This window comes from Exophiala oligosperma (assembly GCF_000835515.1).
Source record: "Exophiala oligosperma strain CBS 72588 unplaced genomic scaffold supercont1.9, whole genome shotgun sequence".
Lineage (NCBI taxonomy): Eukaryota > Fungi > Ascomycota > Eurotiomycetes > Chaetothyriales > Herpotrichiellaceae > Exophiala > Exophiala oligosperma.
In genome coordinates this window covers 1445098-1468268 of record NW_015622826.1, presented here as the reverse complement: position 1 = coordinate 1468268, position 23171 = coordinate 1445098, and the positions used below count along the sequence as shown (strand labels likewise).

The window sequence follows — 23171 nt, the reverse complement described above, 5'->3', positions numbered from 1 at the left end:
CTATTCGTACCGAAGCATCTCTCTATCTGATCTTCATTCTATGCCGTCATACCTCCCGACACTGATCTACTGCAACACTTACGCCTCCCCCATTGCGAGATATCCGAGATACCCATCCTCACAGCTATTTTTTTTCCCTCGCTTCATCACCACTACCCTCGTTCCTCCAAAAGACTCTTGATGAGTTATTAGCCTCTCTACTGCTTCTTGTTCAGTATGAGGTGACCCTGTCGTTCATTTCGCTTCAGTCATGGAAGCATTCCCTCGCCTGGCCCTCAATGGCCTGCGCCCTGTCCGTCCGACCAACCTATCCTCCTCCTACCGCTTCTCTAAGACCTTGAACCCCTCATTAAAGCCCACGAGACCTTTGTCTATTGCCAGGTTAGCTACGAGACCTTTATCTACCATCAGGTTAGCTCGTGGTTCTCCAAACCGCCTTGGATACCTCGCTAGCCCGACAGTCTGGCGTCAAGTTCGAGCTCCAGCGGGTACCACACGCTTCATTTCCACCAAACACCTACCAAACCACCATGGCCCTTTCGCACGCTTCATGTACAGGGTTTTCGCCTGGACTGGTGTCTTCATTGTCTTCTCGGGTAGTTTGGTCCTGGCATTCTTCATCTACGATGCTTCGACCTATTCAGAAGCGCCGGAGAGAATGGGCGACATCCCGGTGAACGAGAAAGCTTTGTTTCCGAGAAGAGGTGGACCCAAGAATCTACCCATCGCAGAGATATTGATCGATGATGAGGATTGCGATCCTATGAAAGAACAGAAAGAAAAGCCCAAGTTGGTCATCCTGGGAACTGGTTGGGGCAGTGTTGCCATGTTGAAAGAGCTCAACCCAGGAGACTACCATGTCACTGTGGTGTCGCCAACCAATTACTTCCTCTTCACGCCGATGCTGCCCTCTGCCACTGTTGGAACCCTGGAATTCCGCTCCCTCACCGAGCCCATTCGCAGAATCGTCAACCGTGTGAGAGGGCACTTTCTCCGAGCCGAAGCTGTCGACGTAGAGTTCACGGAAAAGTTGGTCGAGGTCAAGGCCATCGATGATCGAGGAAAAGAGCAAAGCTTCTACCTGCCGTATGACAAGTTGATCATCGGGGTAGGCGCGACCACAAATCCGCATGGCGTCAAGGGTTTGGAGAATGTCAATTTTCTAAAATCCATTGAAGACGCCCGCCTCATCAAGCAGAAAGTATTGCGAAATCTGGAACTGGCTTGTCTTCCCACTACAACTGACGAAGAGAGACGAAGGTTACTTTCGTTCGTCGTCAGTGGTGGTGGACCGACCGGAGTCGAGTTCGCCGCTGAATTGTACGACATGTTGAACGAGGATCTACTGAGCTCATTCCCCAGAATCCTGCGAAATGAAATCTCGGTGCACATTATCCAGTCCCGAGGACATATTCTCAACACTTACGATGAAGCATTGTCGGTGTATGCTGAGAAAAGGTTCGAACACGATCAAGTCGAGGTTTTGACAAATGCCCGGGTCAAGGAGGTCGAGCCAGACAAGATCATCTTTACTCAAATGGAAAATGGAAAATCTGTTACCAAGGAACTTCCTATGGGTTTCTGTTTGTGGTCCACCGGTGTTGCTCAGACGAATCTTAGCAAGAAGATCGCCGCGAAATTAGGAGATTTCCAAACCAACAGACATGCTTTAGAAACTGACACCCACTTGAGATTACTTGGTGCACCACTCGGCGACATCTATGCCATTGGAGATTGCGCCACCGTCCAGAACAACCTCGCTGATCACATTACGACTTTTTTGAGAGGTATTGCTTTTGAGAAGGGCAAGGACCCAGACAAAGTGCATCTGACCTTCCAGGAATGGCGCGACGTGGCACACAAGATCCGCAAACGATTCCCACAAGCTGCAGCCCACCTGAAACGCGTGGACAGACTGTTCGAAGAATATGACAAGGACAAATCCGGCACTCTCGACTTTGGAGAACTGCACGAGCTCTTGGTTCAGATTGACAACAAATTGACCTCGTTGCCGGCGACGGCGCAAAGGGCGAATCAGCAGGGTCAGTACCTCGGCCGAAAATTCAACAAGATCGCCGCCGCCATTCCGGGCTTCAAGGCGAACGAAGTTGATTTTGGCGATCTCGACGAGGCCGTGTACAAGGCATTTGAGTATCACCATCTCGGTAGTCTAGCGTACATTGGGAACGCGGCCATTTTCGATTTCAACGGACTCAACTTTAGCGGTGGACTGATGGCAGTGTATCTCTGGAGAAGTATTTACTTTGCAGAGAGTGTGAGCATCAGGACGAGGTTGCTTCTTGCCATGGATTGGACGAAGCGGGCACTTTTTGGAAGAGGTGAGTCGGCTATACAAAACAAGACTCTTGTGGTTCATTTCATTTTTGCAAAACTACCTGTTCTTACCTACCTGATTATTTGATCCCCTTGCTGACTTGTCGTCACGAACAGATTTGATGAGTACATGAGGACATGAGAGTTGAAGCAGAGCTTGCAAACGACCCCCCAGAAAAGGTCCGAGATGCTATGCAAATGATGCTGTCGTCGACCCATGCTTGGATAGAAGGAACAAAACGTCATCGTCAGTTGTTTCGTGCCGGATCATATCTGGTGGCTAAATCAACATCGGTCAGCGGCTTGCTTACACTTGCCCTCGCCGCCTCTCTAGTTTGATGGTCGCAATGGAGTGGCAGTCATGACCATAACCTGGTGGCAGACGTGTGTTTTTTCCCCTCCCCAGAGTTAGACGAGAGGACCGAGCGGGTTTTCCCCCTTTTCTTCTTCCTTGCTTTAAAGCGATACAGTATGTCCAAGTCAACACAAAAGGGGTCGTTGATGGGCACTCGGAAGGTCGAAGAGGATACACATGCGTGTGTGTTAGGTATACATATGTTCATTCCGAGTTACAACGTCTTGTCTCTTTGAGCTTGCTTGTTTATGAACTAGATTTGATGGTTTTGTGTCTTTTATTCTGATCTAGCGAGAAGAGGGGTGGAAAACAAATACACGGTCGGAGGAATGGGCTTGGAATCCTTTCTTGAGTCTTTGTCTGTGAAATTTTGATGATTGTAGCCTTTCTTTTCGGTATGGAAGTCATTTTGTCCGCGCGTGTGTGATTCTTTTCTATGGGTAGTACAGTACGTGCGTCTGCACCTTCAAGTCACAATTTCGTGGTTTTCTCTTTCCACCTGTCCTTCTTCCGAGAAAGAGAGACTGTTGTGTCTTGTCACCCCTCGTAACGTCCGATGACCCATCTCAGGTGGGAAGCTAACTTGGGGTATTTACGTTTCTACCCTCTCCCTCTCGAGCCTCGTCAAAGGTCTGTCTGCTTCCCACCTCTCAATGACACTCTTTGTACAAGTTTGGTCAATCTCCGCGGCGAGAGCATCCACCAATCTTCTCGTACGATTGTCCATTTCGACCTTTTCGGCCGCACTTTCGTATTGCCGTCCACCACCACCGCCACCACCGACGGTGGTCCCACCAGCGTGACGATCAGTCACCTCCGCGGCGACCACCAACCACTCCCTGACCCCCGTGCGCGTGATGAGGGTGTCACTCCCACCGGGGACACCGGCGGCACGGTGAAGGACGTGAAGAATCTTGGTTCTCGTGTTTCGGGGAGTGTTCGACGAGAGAAAGTGACTCATCAGCCTCGTGAAGACGTGACCGCGCCGGAACAAGTCCAGATCGACCTCGGTCCTGAGCGAGGCGGCGAGCAAGCCCAAGAGGTGGTCGACCTCCAGGGCCTGGGCGTTTTGGTTCCCCACGTCCGTGTCGTCGGCCTCGGGTTCGGACAGGAACGTGGCCGAGAGCCAGTGAGGCAGCAACCTCGACACGGTCCAGTGCGGCCCCAGAAGGAGGAACCGGTTCGCCTTGCGGTAGTAGGGGGAGGTCGGGTCGGCGACCACGGGCAGCAGGTGCACCGCCAGTTCCGCCACCACGGACGGTGGTGGAGGGCCGACAAACCCGCCGCCGCCGCCGCCGCCGCCGCTGGCGGCTGAGGCGACCCGCGTCGTCTCACTGACCTCGCCCAACAAGAGGTAGAGCTGCGTCTTCTCGGGGTACGCCGACTGTTCCACGGCGTGCATGACGGTCTGCACCGTGTGGAAGGCCTGCACGCGGATCTCGGCCTCCGGGTGGACGAGGCAGCGGAGCAGATCGGCCAGGCGTCCCGAGTGAATCTCGGTCTCAAAGTCGGGTTTGGTCCAACGGTCGAGGCCGGAAAGGGACGTCGGGATACGTGGAAGCGGGGGACAAGTCTCGTCGAGGTCGACCGTCCGAACAAGCTCTTCCTGTCTAGTTGTAGGGCTGTGGGCGGCGTCGACTTGGTTCTCGACGGGCGATCCAAAAACTTGTGCACCATCTTCCGACCCGAGCTCAGGTAGAGCAGGCGCTGTCTTTCGTTGTTTCTCAAAGGCCTTCTCCAGGTATTCGCGGGCTTTGGCGTTTTGTTGCGCACTTTCCAGCATGGCCTGTTTCAGGGTGGTCATGACTCGATAATTCTCACCAGCGGCGTCGAGGGCACCGAAGAAACGAGCGATCCACTCGGCGACGTTCTTGGTTCCCTTCTTGTCGCCCTTCTTGACCACGAATGGCCACTGTTCCGACATACAGCAAGCGATGAGACTAAGCTCCTTCGAGTCTGACGCCATCTTTTGTTCCTGTTCAACCTGATCGAGATATTTGACTGGCCTTTGCATTGTCCTCGTCATACAGTTGTCCAAGAATTGGTACGTGGCGGGCTCGGGTTCCCATTTCTTGGTTGAGGCCAGACTCGCAAACAGAGCTCCCAGGGATTGCACATTGTTGCTAAGAACACCTTTGATCCGAAGTAGGGGCTGGATGATGGGTGCCGCATTTTTTGTGAAAGGACTGTCAGGCTTGGAAACACAATATCTGAGCACCTGTGCCATCAATGATAACGTTTCCGCGTTCGGTTTGTGGAACCATTTCGTCGCAGGCGATTTTTCGGCAATCTGCGAAAGATGAGGCAGCTGTTCCTCCAGAGTTTCCTTGTTGTCGGCGTCCAAGCTACCGGGGTCCAACCTTTGTAAGTTCTGAATGAATATCGGCCCAATATCAAATTTTGCGCCGGCCGTCAAAGATGGCATGACCCGGTGATAGGTAGCGATACATTCGAGGACCACCGTTCGAATTTGCTCTTTCCCTTTCGTGAGGCGCTGCAACCCCGTGATCGTGTCTTGTAGCTGGGGTATTCTCTCAATGAACAAGTTGATCAGCTTGCTGGAAGCCTGTGTCCACAGATGGGATCCCGGATGCCCTTGCTCGAACACTGTCAACACAGAATCGAGTTTTTCAAGTGAAACTGTCAGCAAACGAGCAGCCGACAAAACGAGGACATCCTCGTCTGAGTGAAGACATTTTGTCACCGTCGCTCGATCCAGAGGTCGAGGAAGGATGCTCTCAATGACGACCGAAAGGGGTGGTGGTGATGCCGGTGACTTGTCGTGCCAGCCACAATTTTCGGGTACGGGAAGTTGGACAATGGAAAACAGGAAAGCGAATTGACCACGCCATAGAGGGTCATCGGCAGGAGATGCTAAAACCTTTCGTTTCTTGGTGAAGTAATCGGCAACCAATTCAGGGCCGGCCGCGAAGATGGAAGTAACCAATTGAGCCTGTAAGACGTCTTTCTCAGGATGAAGTGTCTGGATGAAGGTTGCGAGGGAATTGTTCTTGACTGGCACTTTGTCGGCGTAGTCATCGGAGTAGTAAGGCGAGTCCAGGCCCAGGTCAATCATATCACTATCCGGCCGAGGGGCATCAGGGTTAAGTCCGGCAGGATACCATCCTGTCTGTGGAAGGAGCACACCTTTAGGCGTTGCGCAGACTTGTAGAAGTAGATGTTGGAGGGCTTCGCGGACAGCAGGCGAACGGTCTGTGTTGTCCTCAGAATCGAAGGTATCGAAATCATACAACTTGGCCAAGGCTGAAAGGTTACCCGAGTTGAAGCATCGAATTTTCAACTGCTTAGACAAATTTGCGTCACCAAGAATTGACTTCTCGAGGGCGTTTATCGTTTCAATGATAATGTCTGAGCTTTGGACAGGCAAGCTTCGGAATGCTGCGTGCAACGTCTTTCCTTGGGTGATGAGCTCGCCTTTGGAGGTGGCATCTAGATACCTTAGATTCGCAAGTAGGAATTCGAGGGCGGAGGCATGAGCTTTCAGGCGGTGGTCTCCAAGTTTCGGCTGGTTTAGAATACCATCAAGGCACCTGTAGAGCAGATCCCTCCTTCCGAAGACATTGGTTGCAAGGGCACCAGCATCGAAGCTGATGACTTCCGTCAGAAGTTGCAGACAATGACTTATAACGAGGTCTTTGTTCCGAGGTGAAGATAGCCCTTTGTCGAACAGTCGAAGCTGGTCACGCTTCAGCAAGCTGTAGCAGAGTGACAGCCCGAATTCACGAAAGTCCACATTGCCCGAGATTGCCTGGAAGAATTGTGTCAAGGCCGCCGGCACCGTAGCAAAGACGGCGTCGTCATTTGACTGGCTCGCATTTGACCAGGCGCTGAGTAAGTCTGGAAAATCGACCTTGTCGTGAGAGGACGAGGATTGATCGTCGCAGTAGGTCTTCAGTATTTTCAATTGTCGCTCTCCATCGTTAGACTTTGCGTCCCTCGAAACGCTAGACAGAAAGTGTGTGAACTTCTCAACGGCTAAGGCATATTAGGCAAGCTCTTAAGATGAATGGGATTTCTTTACCTTTCTTGATCTCGTTTGAGGATTCACTCGGAACATTGAAGAGGTTTTTGAGTTGGGATGAAGAGGTAATGAGGGTATCTGCTGGAGGTACAGAGTCGTCTAGCTTTCTCCTCTTCCTTGCACCTCCATCGAGGGAAGCCATTGCTCACAAGGATGGAATCAAGCTCTACATGCACTTGTTGTATCTTGTTAGAAATCAACGGCAGAAGAACTGTATCGAGTCCCAATGTAGTTAGCGCAACATAAATTCTTTGCGGGCGATCTGGAAAAAAACCCACATCACGTGATGCGAATCTGAAATAACTTTGCCTCAGTCATCACTTCTACAGTTGACCATCTTCAAATAACAGCAAGTATGGTCGGATCGGACGTTGTTGATCGAGGTACGAGATGCTCTTCAATATCACGGTGCAGCTGCATTGGACGCACAAGTTGAGTTCAACGAAAGGCCCTGCCACGACTTAATGTCTCGCTACCTCCAAATCCTCAACGATAATATTTGCTACATTGGTGACAAGAGCTATGCTTCACACCATCAATGCACTCAGTATCCTCAGAGGAAGATACCTTGTTCAAGGTCAGTAGGTAAAAGATTTGTCTCGCAAATCATAGGAGGCGGCGCGTTCCCCCATCGTGTGTGTTGGTTTCATGACCATTTCTCTGGTTGGAGATATTTTATTGAGTGGGACATGGTCCACGAAGAAGGTTCTCAACAATCTATCTCAGGTCGCCCTCAATATTCGAGCCAGGATGTTCTGGCAGCTGCAGGAGTAGCATCCTGAAGGGAGATACCTGTGCGACGATGACTGATCCTCGATAACCCAGCCGTCCTAGCATGTTGCTTTGAGCTTCTATGCTATTGACAATCACGATCAGATCGTGCAAAGCCCGTACCAGACGCCGAAAGGCTCTTTTCCATAATGAGGCCGATCAAAGGTGAATCAACAGGAAACCCTAGCCCATGGACATCCGTTTGGAAATGGATAATCGGCATGGACAGCTAGCTATAGTAGTCGCGAAACTAAGCCTTCGGTGCATCAACACGAGCCCTGTGAGTGTTTTACTAGGCTGTTCATGCATTCAGCATTTGAAGGCGATACAATCGTATGAAGCAAACCTGCAAATCAGTACTCAACCCAGACCACCAACTCGTTAGCGAGCGTGTTAGCTGCATAAGGGAAGTGCATATCATGGGCTCCCCAACGAAGCAAACAGTAGTACTCCGTACTATCACCGCAAATGGTATGGACCCAAAGATTGGAAACATCAGACTATTGAACAGCTGCACCTTCTCATGAATGGTTTTCTTGACGCTCGCGTGGTCAACATGTCGGCTGGAAAAGAACACAACCACATGAAACTTAAGGGAGGAGGATTCAAGTCGAAGAATAAGCGCCGATAAGACAATGATAAAAAACGGAAAGAATGGTACCGTATGTGGTAGATCCCTGGGAAATACCAGACTTCCACACCTCTTGGCGGCAAAGAACATGATAAAACACGCCCCAACAGCGTCTGAAAGATCTACTCCCGCTCATGGACGATCCGTCGCCCGTGCCGTGCCGAACAAAACTCCACAGGATTCGCCCGGAGTCAGCAAATCCCTAGTCCCAAATAGGTCCGTTTTCAAGAAGCCCGCAGATGACTACCACATAACTAGCATTGCTCCGAGTCCGACGTCACATCTGCTGTTAACACCATCATTTCTCGGTCATGACTCGACGACCGAAAGTAACGTGCGTCTTATCCTAACCCTTACGGATACAAGTAGACTTGTCTTGTTTGATCCACATGGGTCCTCTGATGGTTCATATCGCAAAGCCCTCGTTGGTGGTTGAGCGCCCCCTGGCTGGTGGTTTATCGAAGCCCATGTCCCATGCATGGTCTGTCTCCCACCCCTCCCTGGTCCGGCAAGTCGACCGAATGGCCTAGTGAGCGAGTGAGGGCCTGGATCTCATCTCGCTTATATCAAACAAGTACTCCGTACGAAATACGGAGTATACGTCCATTCTTACACGCATCCTACTGGGTACGAGAAGTGGTACGAGTACGGCGCATACCATTGTCAGCAGGCTCAGGATCATTCTCAGCTTTTTCATCTGACACGGCAGATTCTATGGGATTCGTGACGAAGGACGGAGTACGAATGCCGTGGCGAGTCACGAAATGCATCCCACGGACGATTTACCTTCCGCATTGAAGAAGTCCCCCCCCTCTCTCTCCACAAATGACACATTATTGTCTGATCGACTACGAGCTACCTACTCCGTAGTTTATGATGAAACAGAAACTCGAAAAAGGTGAGCACTATCATTGCAAAAGGACATTTTCCATTGCTCTTGCTCACAGAGAATCGGCCGAAAGCCCGGATCATTCTTTGAAAGGAAAGGATTCGAAATTGAAGGTAATCCATACGGAGTATGTCCCAGGCGAATACAAAGTACGGATACGCATGTCCCCCGTTCGCAAGATTTTCGTTGCCTGATGGATGGTGGACTGTACGGATGTACTAGTACGTACGGAGTACATCCGTACAACTTTGGGGCTGAATTGTACACAACATGCGTGGTCGGGCACATTTTCCATCTCCATACCGTACGATTACCGTATGTAGGGGGGTGGAATCATAGACCCGCCACTTTTTGTAGTCCAAAGTATTTCGTACCGAATGCCGACACTAATAAATGTTTTCGGTACAAGAACTGGGTACCGTTACTCTGTTACTGACGGAGCTTCATTGCCATACCTGGTTCTCGGTACGGAAACACGTTGGGGGCTTGGGATGCTCCTAGGAGTACTCTGTACCCTCTTCAACCTTTCGTGCCTGTTAACTTCCTTGAGGATATCACTCCGTACCTCGGAGTAATTATGCTTTCTTGTCATTTTCCTTCCATTTTCTGTACAAGGGGAATAAATATTTTTTTCCTGTCATCGATCAAAAAGTAAGAATCTTCGGGATGAGTGACCATGACCCCCCGTTGACTCTAAACATTCTCCCAACGAGGGCTGTCGTAATTTGATTTACTCTCTCCAGGTTATCTTCTTGTTTCCTATGAGTAACCGGTATTTCCGAAATATTTTTTGTGAAGTGAAAAAAAGAGCTATTACGGATAGCACCCACGTTGTTCCTTTTCATCTCGGGTCTCAAAGTATTGGATATTGCTGCTATCCCTACGGGTCGTGTGTGAATACCATACGGAGTATGTACTATATTCTTACTTTCCAAGGCAATCTTCTTTCCTACTCAGGTCTTTCGAGGTTGTAATCCCACAAGTAGTACCCCGTTCTCCTCGTACGAGTCATTATTTTTTTTCTTCCAAACGAAAAAAAGGAAGGGCGCTCCAGTGTGTTTCAGCCTGATTTCGCCTCTCTCAGTTCCTCCGTACATATAATACCTAAATAAGGGACTACGGGATTTCACCATTTTACCGCACGGGAAGTGACATACCAAGTTGTACTCCGTACCGTGTAACGGGTGATACCTGAATTAGGTACCTGAGTACGGAGTAAGTGTACGGATAACCCGAATTCATCATCATACTTTTCAGGTAGGCAGGGGTAGTCATCTCCGCTTCATGTTGAAAGCCGCCGCCGATCACCCCGATACTCGCGGGCGTTTTTGGGCCTTGGGAATGGAATGGTAGGCTTACCGGAAATACGCCAAATGATGAAAACTATCCACGTTGCGACCAAGGAGGTACTCCGCTACAACAAAACCTATACTTGGTAGCCGGTAAGACCGTCTCCGTAGAAGCATACAAGCAAAGATCAAGGTGAGGATTGAATTCACGGGAGGCAGGTATTACTAGTGTTCGGACTTGCAACATCCAGAGGGGAAACATTTTTGACATTCATTGATCTCGTAGCTTCCACAAAGGTAAGCTGGATTTTACAGTCTTGGTTGTCGGCGCCCCCTCGACAGGATGCGCCGTGAGACTGTAAGAAAGTGATTTTGTTCCCATATCCGTGTCCACAAAATTTGGCCTTCTGCTGTAACACACGTGGTTTTGTATTTGTTCGGGTATCATCAGTATGCTCTCCCACCAACTGCTCTCTCCCAACCCCCCCCTTCCCTGTCACCAAGTCTTTCGACTTACGCACTGTGTAGCGCAGAGGTATTCTTTGATAGATCAATGGCAAAAAGATGCACTGTAGGCTCATCAAAGAAGTCAAAATCAAGTCCTGTCGCCTCTGCAACCCAAAAAGAAACCTCAACAATTTCCCATAAGAACGCCGGCTGGATGAGTATTATAACGAGAACGCTCAGATCGGAAGATCAAGTCGTGATAGAGTAGAGTCGTCATCGCATCATTTTAATGCTCGGAAGGAATAGACTGAGATTGGGGAATAAAAATAAACAAGTCGTGATGGAGTAGATGTTAGCTGACGGCAGTGGATCGACTGGTCGGAGCTCTTTGTTCGTCAGTTTCGCGCGACGATTCATCGATCGAAATCGTAGTCTCTCTAATGCATCGGTCGCATATTTGGTGGTGGCAATTGGGACATTCTTGGGTGCCGAGTTCGAAGCCAGTCTGACATTCGTGGCAGGCACCCTCGATGCTGTTCCGCGCATTATCGCCGTCCGTGTCTTGTGGTTGCTGTTGCTGCTGTTGTTGTTGCTGCGCCGTCGTTTCTCTGGCGGCTCTCGAGCGGTCTTTCCTTGGTGGATAACGAGAACATCGTGTACAGCGACGGTGTTGGCATCCGATACAGATCTTGTCGTAGCCAAAGGAGGTGGAACAGTTATGACAGGTATATCTGACCCTTTGTCTTATAGGTTTAGACACTCTTTCATGTTGGGCTTTGGGTCGCACCACCCAATCAGCCTCAGTCAACTCAATGTTGTATCGGGCACAGATGGCTTTGGCCTTGTAGAAACGGAGTTCTTGGTCGTTTGGATACTCGGACAGCGGGTCACGGGGTGGAAGAGCCAAGGGCTCGTCAGGTAAAGGAGTATTCTCCTGCATGTCATCGACCTCAATGGGGGATTGCTTGTCGGTGGCAGGGTATTGGGAATCGAGTGCCGGTTCTCCAGGGCTCTGTGCAGCCTTGGGGCCCGATGCGGGTGGTGTTGGAGTAGATTTGGTCGCAGAAGCCGGCGCGGCTGGCTTTGCTGGGAGAGCTTGAGGTTTATGTCGAAAAAGACGTCTGATTCTCTGCCAGATACTTTGCAGACCCTTCTTTTCCTTCTTTGAAAATTGCGGTCCTCCTTCCTCCATTGGCTACTTGGAATGGAAGGGCTATTGGAAAGGGCGTCATAGAAATTGCAAGTAATCAACGAGAGGGTGAGGAAGCGATTGAAGGAGGGCGTGGGAGGAAGATATGGTGTGGTTATTGGTTGTCGGCTGACCCAAGGCGTTGGGTGTGATGAAGAGATGTCAGCTGTCAATTGGTGGTGAAATTCCGACCGAGTGGACTGAAATGTTACTTGTCAGATGAAGAGAGCCTTAGCCCAAGGACGCCGGCCATCGACCTTTAGGGGGCGCGACAGTGTTCTCGAGAACACTGAGGTGGTCAAATGTGACAACAAAAAAAAACCACCGCGAAAGGTGTGAGAAGGTGGCAAGTCGTGTACGAGTACTGAAGGACTGGTGCAGGTTTGAGTAACGGGAAGCCAGACCAACAAGCTCGGGGATAAACTGTACGGGTGGTCGAAAGTGGTCCAGAGGCCGTATAGCCGGGTGGGTGCCGCCCAGCTCTTTAGGGACAGAGTTGGCTCTGAAGATCGGGGAGGATCGACAAGGCAGGGAGGCAGCCTTCTTAGCCGGCAAGTCCCGTTGTAGTGTCAGGGAGGAATGATTCAGATTGTTGAGGGATCTGCAAGAGTATGGAAAGTAGAAAGTGAAGATCGTTAGGACGAAGCAGAAGAGAACAACAAGAGAAGAGAGGAGAGATGTTCTGATGAGCAAGCAGCAGATGGTGGAGATAAGAAGGACAACAGAACAAGCAGGATGAGGATGGCGTGCCGAATGGATGGAAGGGTGGAATGATGGACCGAGAGGGAGGCGACGCACATACTGGTAGTAGTAGTAACCACTATAACTGGCAGAGGGAGCGGGGGCCACTGCAAGTGCCGCTGTAGGCTTCCTGTAGGCTCCCTGATGGTTCCCTGGAGGCGGCCTGTAGGCACCCAACAGCTGGGTACAATAGGTGGGCTGGTGCTGTCGGTTGGAGGGTTTAGCCCAGTTCGACCCAAGAGCAGCCAAATCCCAAGCACATGGACCCGGTAACTCGTACTCCGTACACAACTTTGTGGCTGCAAGTGGACGCTTGGGGTGCCGCATGGACACAAGGAACCGGGGTTGATGCAGCAAGGGAGAGTCCGTGCTGGGGACTCGGTAGTGCACAATAATAGAGGCTAGACGTGCCCGTTGCGGGTTTGAAGCTTCGACCAGCTGTTGAAACTAAGACTTCTGAGGGAGCCGGACTCTGAAGGCTCGTATCAGACGGAATACTCTACCTACGTCGTACTCCGTAGCTATAGTACGCTGATTTTACATGGATCTGGGAGCCGTGAAGTAAAGATAGGAACAGCGCATGTTCCGTACGGGGGCTCTCAGAAGCCTCTCAACCTGGTCATCGCCTCTCCTTCTAATGGTACAACACACAGTCCATCGTCCTTCTCAATGAAGCGCGATACATATCCTGTGTACCTCCCGTGAGCAAGTCGGCCCATCATCTGGCTGGACAGTCTGTCGGTACCAGCGGCATCGAATCCCATTCGAGCCACGGTGCTGAAGGGACTCCAACTTTGACAGGTGTCAACCATTCAGAAACATGGCACTGACGCAGCCAGGCATTCAAATCAACCTCTAAGCGAGGTCTCCCTAACGCCTGAAGAAAGCTAGTTCAATAATTATGGAAACGGGCCTTTTGTCTTAACTACCTTGACGCTAAAGCATCTGTACGAGTCAGGCGTGCGGGTAGTCTAGCTAGCACCTGACGCATGGCTTTTGGTAGTCTGATACACTACACCATCTGCCTGGATCTTTCCGTCAACTTTTTGTACGAGATACTGTACGCAGTAAACCGCTTTTCTTCAGTCCAAATTTGCCGAGTGGAAATTCTAACATCGCCACCACTGCGCTTGTCCAAGCCATGCATTTGCCACAACCTCGCCCGCGCGAATCAATCAATCAATCTGCGTCCCCAGTAAAAACTGGGCTTCCCATCTTCCCCGGAATGTTAACTACTGCCGCCCTCGCATCACGGCGTGAAGAGTCTTTCGGGAGGCAAAACATGATGATCATGATCATGGTTCTTGGACTAAGCCACCTCAGGTGGGATCAGTTGAGGCCCATGATGGAAAGGGAAAATGCTTTGACAACACATTCATCCCTGAAAGAGAGTTAATTGCCACGAGGCAATCTGCAGCGTTGATCTCCTGATATTCTTTGCCGCTATGTAGCCCGAGAATCCTATCCGTAGTTTCTGAATTGCTATACTTTACATGTTCGGGGTTGCTATTACGCTCAAGTTATCTCTAGCGAAAAAACAAATCCTTGGCCATTTTCTTCAAAGCAAAAGGACACACGGGTCGCAAATTGAGTTTCAGGACGAAGCCAGTTCTTTACAAAAGCTCCCAAAATAATACGAGTGGTTGCTCGACATGTCGCACAGGGTCCCAGCGCTCTGGGACTGCTTGAACACTGTCGAATAGTAGTTAGCCATGTGTTCCTCGTGACTTTGAACTTCTATCAAGGACCATCAGGTGCACAGTGCGAGCCGCTCTTGCCAGTGATGTAGATATCTCGACCCTGGTTTTCTTCCTTCACTCGGTTGGTTTATACTGCATGTTCTTACCATCCCCAGTTGTTCTTCAGGGCGTCATCGATTTCAATCACGAACTATCGTCTCCAGCCCTTCCTTGTCATCGGGAGTACCACCAAAGATACCGGAGGCCAGAGCTTGAAACTTTCGTTCTCGTGGTCGCCGGCACATGTATCCTGTTCAAACCAGGTACTTCCCAGTCTACATTCGCTGCTCCTGCTGTTTCATTGGGTCGGCAAGCTCTGAATCGTGCCTCAACCCTCTGTGATGTATCTCAGCCGGCCGGTCTCACTCTGGATCTGGAACGGTTTCCAAGGCGAAAAGTTAGCATTATTGGTTTCTCTTCCCGGCTCGATCCAACGTTGATGACACGGATTTGGCACCCTATGCAGCGAGTACGGAAGATCGTCCAACTCCTTTTAGCCTTGATACTTCTGTCGAAGGACTCCTTTCTCTGTACTACTGCGACATTTTGGCTACCCTAGTCACTGAATGCCGGCAGATTATCCCTGCGTAGTGGACAAACGAAATCCGAAACACGAGATATCTACGGAGTAAGTCTCAGTTAAATCCATAGGTACTGTGGGCGAGCCGTTCGTCGATGGTGCGCACAGGCCATGCCCCGGATCACGGCTGAACTTGGGTCGTCCGCCGAGCCTCTAGTTCCGCGACACTAACGGCTCTGCACAGCCTCCAACAATCAAGTCTTTTCCAGCGGACCAGGTAAGAAGAGGAAAGGGTTCATCGTACAGTATGCGACTGCTTTTAGGGACTGATATGCAGCCAATGATGTACTTCAGATGGAGTATCTTTGGTGCTGTACAAGACCTACAATACCCGCCTTTAAAAATTCCACCGGGAGGAAAAAGCTTACAGTACGGGGTACTTCACCATGTCTCCCTTTGTCTGGTAAGGTAGTATTATTATTTTGTCCCAGATACTCGGACCAGGCGACCCAGTCTTTCAAAGAGTCTGGAGCAGCGGAGTGGATGTAATTGACCAAACATAAAGCACCCGGGTGACACCTATACCTGAGGTCACCAATCTTCTCAGCAACAATCTTCCTTGTATCGAACTCCGTACTGTACGGGGCAAGAACATCAGGGATCAGGGGTCCAACCTTAACATTTACAATTGACTCCTCCGACTATATTATACGAAGCATGTGCACTGCCAGTGTTTTTTTCGGTCGATCACGCGCGACTGGTCTCAATCGAAACTAAACGAAAAGGAGTAAATGGACTTTTGGGACATTCTTATCCCCTGAATCTCGCAGAGTTTGACTATACCGGGCGGTTATGCTGCTCCGTAGGCACCCACTGAACCTCCCCCGAGAAGTAGGGAGTACTGTAGGTGGTCTGTAACTTGTTTCATGAATCAGATCGTACTGAACCTTGGATTGATAAGGTATTCACTTTCCCCGTTCACACGTCTTGGTCCATAACTCCCATGTGGAAGACTAATTCTAGGTCTAATAAGTACAAGTACTCCATGGCCGTAGTGAGAAAGTGAAGGAGCTAATCCCAAAAACACCACCACAAAGTATCCGGCGTCTTGGTCACCAACCATCAACGAGTCTAGCCCAAACTTTCTAGTCTTTTCTAATTCCTCAATGAATACCCCGTAGGCGCTTGGTCCAAGAGGAGAGCGCTGATAGGAATAGAAAGAACATCCACTCTGTTCACGGAACATACGGATACCAACCTGGATACAACATCTGAGAGAAAGCCTTGATCCCCCATTCCCGTCCTCGTGTTCGCTAACATTCGTGACGGTGTCGAAATGCATACTTGAATTTGGGCTCGGCTGCTCGGCTTAGACTCTGCTAGAAGCAAACGTAGCTCACCAGGACAGATTGAATCGAGCCCATCCTTCCGCGTCTGTAAAAACTCAAAATGTCACCCTGAGAGAGATCACGAGGTAGCAGTATGCGCACCACAGTCGAAATTCAACATCAGCCCCTGAGTTGAGAGGTGGACATCTCTTGGCGACATTTCCGGGCTTCGAATCAATCTTTGCAAGCACTGCTTGTGGGAAGGATCTGCCTTGTTTGGGAACTGCAAGATAGCACGGGCCAGCCAAACACCGCACATTCTCGACTGGTCGCCCATCTCGCCTCAGTCATTGACCTCGACTCGAGGACCCCAGACGACCTTCGATGTCGTTTTGAGCGATGCAAGACTGGAGGTGATGTAGCCCCATGCCGTAACAAAGGATGAGGCTGGGCTTCGATACCCCAGACCAGCAGTCGAATCAGGGGGGTCCGATGCACCAAGGCGACTTTCATCAGATGATGCTCTTTCCGCCACGGCCTTGTCCAGGAACTCCACCATCTGCGAGCAAGTGACAAAGAGATTCTTTGACTCATCAATCACCTCTGAACTCTCAACATCGGTTAGGAGTGCCGACGCCTCTGCGAATGCCGTTTTGAACCGCATTTTCAGAGCCTCGTGGTGGATGTCTCCTCTATCGTCGACCTCGAATACCCAGAATGACAACGGCAGTTCACCGGGGCCCCAAAAATCAGTCCCTGCTGATACGAGTTGTCGCCGGATCCACCTTCCGCCGTTGAAGAGAGCGAGATACATTGCCCAGGCATACGCCAGCAGAGCGTGTGGTCTTGCTGCCAAAGAAGATGTAATTCGAGACGCAAAGACTCGTTGGGCTTGCTCAGAAAGCTGATTGAGATCTGCCACCGCGGTAGCATCCAGTCGCGATTGCAACAACTCAATGTCGTCCCGTAGCCGACTGGTTCGGGTGAGTTCGCGAAATTTGACTCGTTGGTAAACCTCTCGCAGTCGCGCGTCAAGTACGGTTGAGGTTGTCAGTGACTTTTCCAAAAAGTCTTCAAAGGCGAAGTATATCTGGCCAAACACCATCATGCCCAGAGTGTAGAGACGCGGGCTGTCGACACAAGGTGGCAGACATAACGGTAAGCGCGCTGTGATCGATGTGTTGAGGGCATGATGCTGCTCTCTCGTGGCGGCGTGAAGCCCTGCTGGAAGGTTGGGTCGTGAGGTCACGATTAGCGATGTGTCCATCTTGATCAAGTCGGACCGGCCTGTTGGTTCCACAGGCGGGCTCTCTATCTTTGACCTTGGTGACGGTGCATTGAGGAAGGTCAGAAAGAAGGTTGGAACGTTAGTATCCTTGTTATAGGACCACCTGTGCGTTGTACGGCACTGGTGAGGATAGGCAACCTAGGGAGGAAAATGTGGCGCAGGGTCCACGGTTGAGGCGTTGACCGGGGAGACGACGCAACGGGATGAAGCCCAAAGGAGACACAAACGAAAGAAATACAGTCTCTATGAGTGATGATAAGAAAAGAATGTTGACGATGAAGGTAAAGACGCGTTCAGGTGTTGACAGGAAGAAAAGTGCATGTTACTGGCCTTGAGCCCCAAGGAATTCTACCGTTGGCGTGTTATTTCCCATTGCTCGGATATGGCGAATTTTGAAATGTCGATTCACTTTTCGAGTAATAATTCCCAACGATCGTGACGTGATTTTTGGCCACGGCCATTCATAGCCCATGCACGTGACTCGCCTACAGCTCCGGACGTCGGCGCCGTACAACCCCGTGTTCACCGTCTTTGCTGTCTGTGACACTTCCTTGTCCTTTGTCATATTATCAGATATCGGTGGCATTGTATTGCGGCTAAATTGCATCACAGTAAAATAGGCTGGTTGAGATGGCCGAGTTCGAGCCCTTGGTGCGTTTTGCAGACTAGTCGGCGGAGTTGCCTAATCGGGTAATTTTCTCAGCCGTGTGCGTGGTGCAGAGGTGGGTGTACATAATAATACCTATCGCCCTTCTCTGCCCCTCATTGCACCGATACAATATATCAGGACTGTTTCCGTCGAGTCTATCCCTTCGACAAGGAAAGGTTTTGCCGAGATCGGAATAATAATACTGCAGCCAAATAACATCGTTGCCTACACAACATGACGATAGGAGTCGCCATCTTGGGTGGAGGTACAGTCTTCTTCATAGCTTTGTCGACGTGGTTCTAACAATCTCAGGAATCTTCGCCAGGGAGGAGCATAAGGTTGGTAGAACTACCTGATGGGTATCACCCTCCTCTGGCTAACATGCCCTGGATTCTAGCCTGCTATTGAGGCTGCCAAGGACCTCACTTTGAAGGCGGTCTACTCCCGATCGCTGAAGTCGGCAAAGACTTTAGAAGTCGACGAGTCCAAAGTCGACATCTACTCTGACGACTCGGGTGCCGGAAAGTCATTGGACAACTTGCTCACACGTTCAGACATTGGAGCTGTCATCATCGCCCTGCCTATCAAAAACCAGCCAGAGTACATTCGGAAAGCGTTACTTGCTGGCAAACATGTCCTCTCCGAGAAGCCTGTCGCCGAAAATGTTCAGGATGCGGTCGAATTGATCAAGTGGTATCGATCCGAGATAGCACCCAAGGGAGTAACGTGGGGAGTCGCCGAGAATGTCAGATATACAAGTTCATTCGTGCACGCTGCGGAGGCAGTCAGACCTAAGGGTCGGCAATTGACATTTAGATGTCGGATGCAGACGATGGTCCAGGGTGGAAAGTATTTTGAAACTTCGTGAGTACATAAGGCATTCTCAGGACGAGATACTGACACGGGACAGATGGCGTAAGGTTCCTACTCACCAGGGTGGTTTCTTGCTTGATGGCGGAGTTCACTTTACTGCAGCGCTTCGATTGATGCTAGGCAAGGATAACCCACTAGTATCGATATCGGCGCACTCTGCCCTTCTGCAAGAGCATCTGCCACCGGTGGATACGGTCGAAGCTACTGCGAAGAGCAAGAAGGGCGCGGTTGGAACTATTTCAATCTCATTCGGCACCACTGCAAAGGGGAGTGAGTGGACGGTCGCGACAGAGAACGGCTTTGTCAGTATCTCTAAAAATAAGGTCACCATTGATGACAAGGTTGACGAAATTGAGGACGAAAGGACTGGCGTGCCTCCCGAGGTGCGCGCTTGGGGTGAAGCGCTTGCAGCTGGCAAGGTCAACGAACTGCAATCTCCTGAAGAGGCGTTGGCCGATCTTGAGCTCATTGAAGCCATGTTGAGAAGTGGAGAGCAAGACGGCGCTCCAATAAAGCTGCAACATCAAGAAGTGTAAAATAGGGCTTTAGATATCAGGCACACGTCGATGAAATGTTGAATGAATAATACCTCATTGATGAGAGTTGCAATCAGTACTAGTATGGTACTTGTTTCTCTTAATCCTGGTACTTGCCATTGACTGTACTCGTACGGAGTAGACGTATCGATATGGAGTGTCTCTAAAGCGAACTACGCTAAAAATGGTTTAGCGCATTATTGGCGACCTTCCACACAATGTAAGTCTTGGCGCAGAAATTGAGGAAGGCGCAAACTGCGCACTTGAGGAAACCACTGACTTCAATCTCAACCTTTCCGACTTTGCTTCAGCTATTCATCCCACAACACCGGCAAGGTAAATAATTCCTGCATTGTCGATTTGCAGAAGCTGACAGTAGCGAAGATGGTGTCCGCAAAGAAGCACGTTCCTATCGTCAAGAAGCACCCCAAGTCGTGGTTCAGACACCAGTCCGACAGATTCAAGTGCGTGCCATCAGCATGGAGAAAACCAAAGGGTATCGACAACCGAGTCCGAAGACGATTTAAGGGCCAAATGGTCATGCCATCGGTACGTTATACTCTCGAAAGCCTGGGAAGAGGTTGAAGATGTGATCCCGACTACATGAGAATTTTGTGGGAAAACTTCGACTTCATGGAGTGGGAGGCTAACAGACTTTCTGTGTAGATCGGTTTTGGCTCAAACAAGAAGACCCGACACATGATGCCCTCAGGCCACCGAGCATTCCTCGTTCACAACGCCCGCGATGTCGAAATCCTCCTCATGCACAACCGAACATATGCCGCCGAGATCGCATCCGCTGTTTCTTCGAGAAAGCGAGTCGAAATCGTCGCCAAGGCAAAGGCTCTGGGCGTCAAGGTTACCAACCCCAAGGCTAAGATCACCACCGAGTCATGAGCTGGAGAATACTGAGGATGTGTTGATATGGCTTTCTGGGTGGATGAAAGGATGATAAATGAGGTCAATCAAAGCGCGGCCTCGATGGATCTAGCATGTCTAGGATGATGGAGTTTGTCAATCTTACGGCTGCTGCTCATTCTTGGGCTCGATCCAATGCATCTGGTCGGCCTGAAGAAAACAAAAAAGAAAATGATACCATTTCAGCCAATTTTCCTTCGGACTGCAAAATGATACCAGATCTTCATTATCGAGAGCCCAGTATTCCTCGCCTCCTTTTAGCTAACCGCACGACATTTTGCAGTGATTACTACCTATGGATGGTTGCTGTTGCGCTGGCACCAGGACAGTTCGGTGCTTTGGGAGGGCAGGTTTAACCCTCTGATCTGGACTATATCGCCCAGTCTACATTCCCACATCGTGCATCTACATCCCACGAGCATTACAACTCCTCCCATGAACATAGAGATTGTGTCGCTTGTGCACTAGGTAGTCAGCGAGTGTGTGTCTCGTTTATCGTCTGATGCCGGGCAAGCGATCGAGTCCCTTTTCCTGCCCAGTCCAACGTTCACCAATGCGACCTATAGTATACCATAACTGATAATTAGAAGATAAGCGAAAGAGTCATTCTGAAGGTATAGAGTCGTAGTCGGGTGCAGTGCACAGGAACTACTGCTGCCGCAAGGAAGAAATTCTCCCGGCAAAAAAAGATTCGTCTCTCAACAGCCAACCGTCGCAGTCCACCTTTCACGGAGCAGATCCTACATTCCTAAATACATTCGCTGGCTCCTTCAGCACGTATAATTGCCTATCTGGCAAGTAAGGGACGAGTTCCCAAACCTGCTTCGAATCCAGGCATGGCCTTGATCACGAGCGAATTGCGTGCGGCGTCTTTCGAAGACAACCGAGTACCCCTACCGCCTCCTCCAGACGTTGCCATAACCCCTGCTGGCACACTCCCCAAACCGTATTTTGTTGAGAATGGCCTGCGTCGGGTTGCACCTTACCATTTCACGTACAATACATACTGCAAACAACGATGGCGAGGCCGAGAGATTCTGGACATCTTCGCAGCAGAATTTCGTGACCGAACCAGGGAATATTACAAAGAAGCGATAGAGGCAGGGCAAATCATAATCAATGGCAAGCCATGTAATGATGTCCATACCATTGTTCAGAATGGAGATGTCATCTCACACACCCTTCACAGACATGAGCCGCCGGTGACGGCGCAGCCTGTCCGAGTCATCCACGAAACAGATGATATGATCGTGATCGATAAGCCAGCCGGCGTACCTGTCCATCCTGCGGGTCGCTACAACTACAACTCGGTCGTTGAGATCATGAAAGCAGAAAGACAGCTTGGTTTCAAACCGCTGCCATGCAACAGACTCGACCGATTGACCAGCGGGATTATGTTCATTGGCAAAACCAGCAAAGAAGCTGAGGTCATCAGCGAGAAACTTCGCGGCCGTACGGTGCGCAAGGAATATGTCGCCAGGGTCAAGGGTCGATTTCCGGACGGCGAGGGTTGGGACGGCGATTCTATGAGAGGTGGTGTGGTCAAGTGTGAGGAGAGTATCCTACAAATCAGTCCTATCGTAGGCCTGAATAGAGCCAGAGCAAGCGGAAAATCTGCAAAGACTTTGTTCAGAAGGTTAGCATACTATCCTACGAGCAAGCCGCATACCTCGAGCGGTACCGACTCATCAGGTGTTTCGACTGGTGCGACAGGAGCCCAACCTGCGCCGGCGATATCTGGGACAGAGAATGAAGGATATAGCATCGTTCATTGCCTGCCCTTGACTGGGCGCACGCATCAAATTCGAGTCCATTTGCAGTTTCTTGGACACCCGATTACCAATGATCCGATCTACAGTAATAGGGCAGTGTTTGGACCGTCTCTTGCGAAGAACGAATCAACAGGGGAGAACGACGAGGAAATCATAGCCAAATTGAAGAAGATCGGGAAGACAGAGGTTTCGGACTCGTTATCTTACGAGCAGCAACGACAAGCAGCGAGGACAGAGCAGACACAGCAAATGACGGTGTCAGAAGCAGCAAGATTGAAAGATGCACAAGACAAATTGAACTTCAAACCATTACCAGAAGGCACTTTGCATGCTGGGTCGCTGGCTGGCTCTGGTGAGAACCCGATGCACGACGACCCTCAATACGGAGCATTTGTCAAGGCACACGATGAAATGGTTGCAGACTACAACAAGCGGAAAGGTGAGAAGATGACTGGAGAGAAATGCGCAATATGCGACACTCCGCTTTACTCAGATCCTGGACCGCATGAGCTGGGCATCTACCTCCATGCCTTGTCGTATGCTGACCTTACGCCGGGAAGCTGGAGCTATCGCAGTCCTGTACCTCAATGGGCTTTACCGCCCGAGGGTCATGATGGCCCACGAGATATTGACGAATGGGAATATCGAGGAGACGAGACTCTGGAGATAGGTGACGAGAGAGAAGATGAGAAGAGCAGGAATCTGCTTGGGGCGAAGAAGAACAAGGGAGAAGTGTGAGATGAAAGGTGTCGCAGAGGCCGCAGGCCTGTTATGGAAATGCGATGACACCATAGATGTGTTCAGAAGTACATTTCAGTCAAGTTCTACGGATATCCGTCCCTCCTCTGCACTGCACCGAG

The 23171-nt window shown here is 50.3% G+C and overlaps 7 protein-coding genes across 8 annotated transcripts; 4 read left to right on the top strand and 3 right to left on the bottom strand.

Moving 5' to 3' along the window:
- Positions 1-5: 5 nt before the first annotated feature.
- Positions 6-3187, top strand: PV06_09089 (uncharacterized protein). Its single transcript, XM_016410499.1, has 2 exons — positions 6-2339; positions 2452-3187. The coding sequence occupies exons 1-2, from the start codon at positions 251-253 to the stop codon at positions 2466-2468; spliced, it is 2106 nt and encodes a 701-aa protein (XP_016259521.1). The 5' UTR covers positions 6-250; the 3' UTR covers positions 2469-3187.
- PV06_09088 (uncharacterized protein) lies at positions 3042-6873 on the bottom strand (the record flags this gene model as incomplete). Its single annotated transcript, XM_016410498.1, has 2 exons — positions 3042-6685; positions 6732-6873. The coding sequence occupies 2 exons, from the start codon at positions 6871-6873 to the stop codon at positions 3282-3284; spliced, it is 3546 nt and encodes a 1181-aa protein (XP_016259520.1). The 3' UTR covers positions 3042-3281.
- A 3938-nt stretch (positions 6874-10811) lies between these two features.
- On the bottom strand, positions 10812-12280 carry PV06_09087 (uncharacterized protein). The gene has a single exon (XM_016410497.1). It carries the CDS (start codon positions 11948-11950, stop codon positions 11111-11113), a length of 840 nt encoding a protein of 279 aa, XP_016259519.1. The 5' UTR covers positions 11951-12280; the 3' UTR covers positions 10812-11110.
- Positions 12281-15772: 3492 nt separating this feature from the next.
- On the bottom strand, positions 15773-17911 carry PV06_09086 (uncharacterized protein). The gene has a single exon (XM_016410496.1). The coding sequence runs from the start codon at positions 17540-17542 to the stop codon at positions 16619-16621; it is 924 nt and encodes a 307-aa protein (XP_016259518.1). The 5' UTR covers positions 17543-17911; the 3' UTR covers positions 15773-16618.
- Positions 17912-18142: 231 nt separating this feature from the next.
- Positions 18143-19670, top strand: PV06_09085 (uncharacterized protein). The gene is made up of 4 exons (XM_016410495.1): positions 18143-18477; positions 18525-18550; positions 18610-19076; positions 19123-19670. Exons 1-4 carry the CDS (start codon positions 18447-18449, stop codon positions 19619-19621), a joined length of 1023 nt encoding a protein of 340 aa, XP_016259517.1. The 5' UTR covers positions 18143-18446; the 3' UTR covers positions 19622-19670.
- Positions 19671-19896: 226 nt separating this feature from the next.
- On the top strand, positions 19897-20775 carry PV06_09084 (60S ribosomal protein L32). Its single transcript, XM_016410494.1, has 3 exons — positions 19897-19957; positions 20006-20170; positions 20288-20775. Exons 2-3 carry the CDS (start codon positions 20006-20008, stop codon positions 20516-20518), a joined length of 396 nt encoding a protein of 131 aa, XP_016259516.1. The 5' UTR covers positions 19897-19957; the 3' UTR covers positions 20519-20775.
- A 497-nt stretch (positions 20776-21272) lies between these two features.
- PV06_09083 lies at positions 21273-23143 on the top strand. Of its 2 annotated transcripts, XM_016410493.1 has the most exons (2): positions 21273-21670; positions 21729-23143. In XM_016410493.1, exon 2 carries the CDS (start codon positions 21784-21786, stop codon positions 23047-23049), a length of 1266 nt encoding a protein of 421 aa, XP_016259515.1. In that variant the 5' UTR covers positions 21273-21670; positions 21729-21783; the 3' UTR covers positions 23050-23143. The 2 variants fall into 2 exon arrangements, with proteins under 2 accessions (XP_016259515.1, XP_016259514.1); XM_016410492.1 differs by having other exon boundaries at positions 21273-23143.
- Positions 23144-23171: the final 28 nt, after the last annotated feature.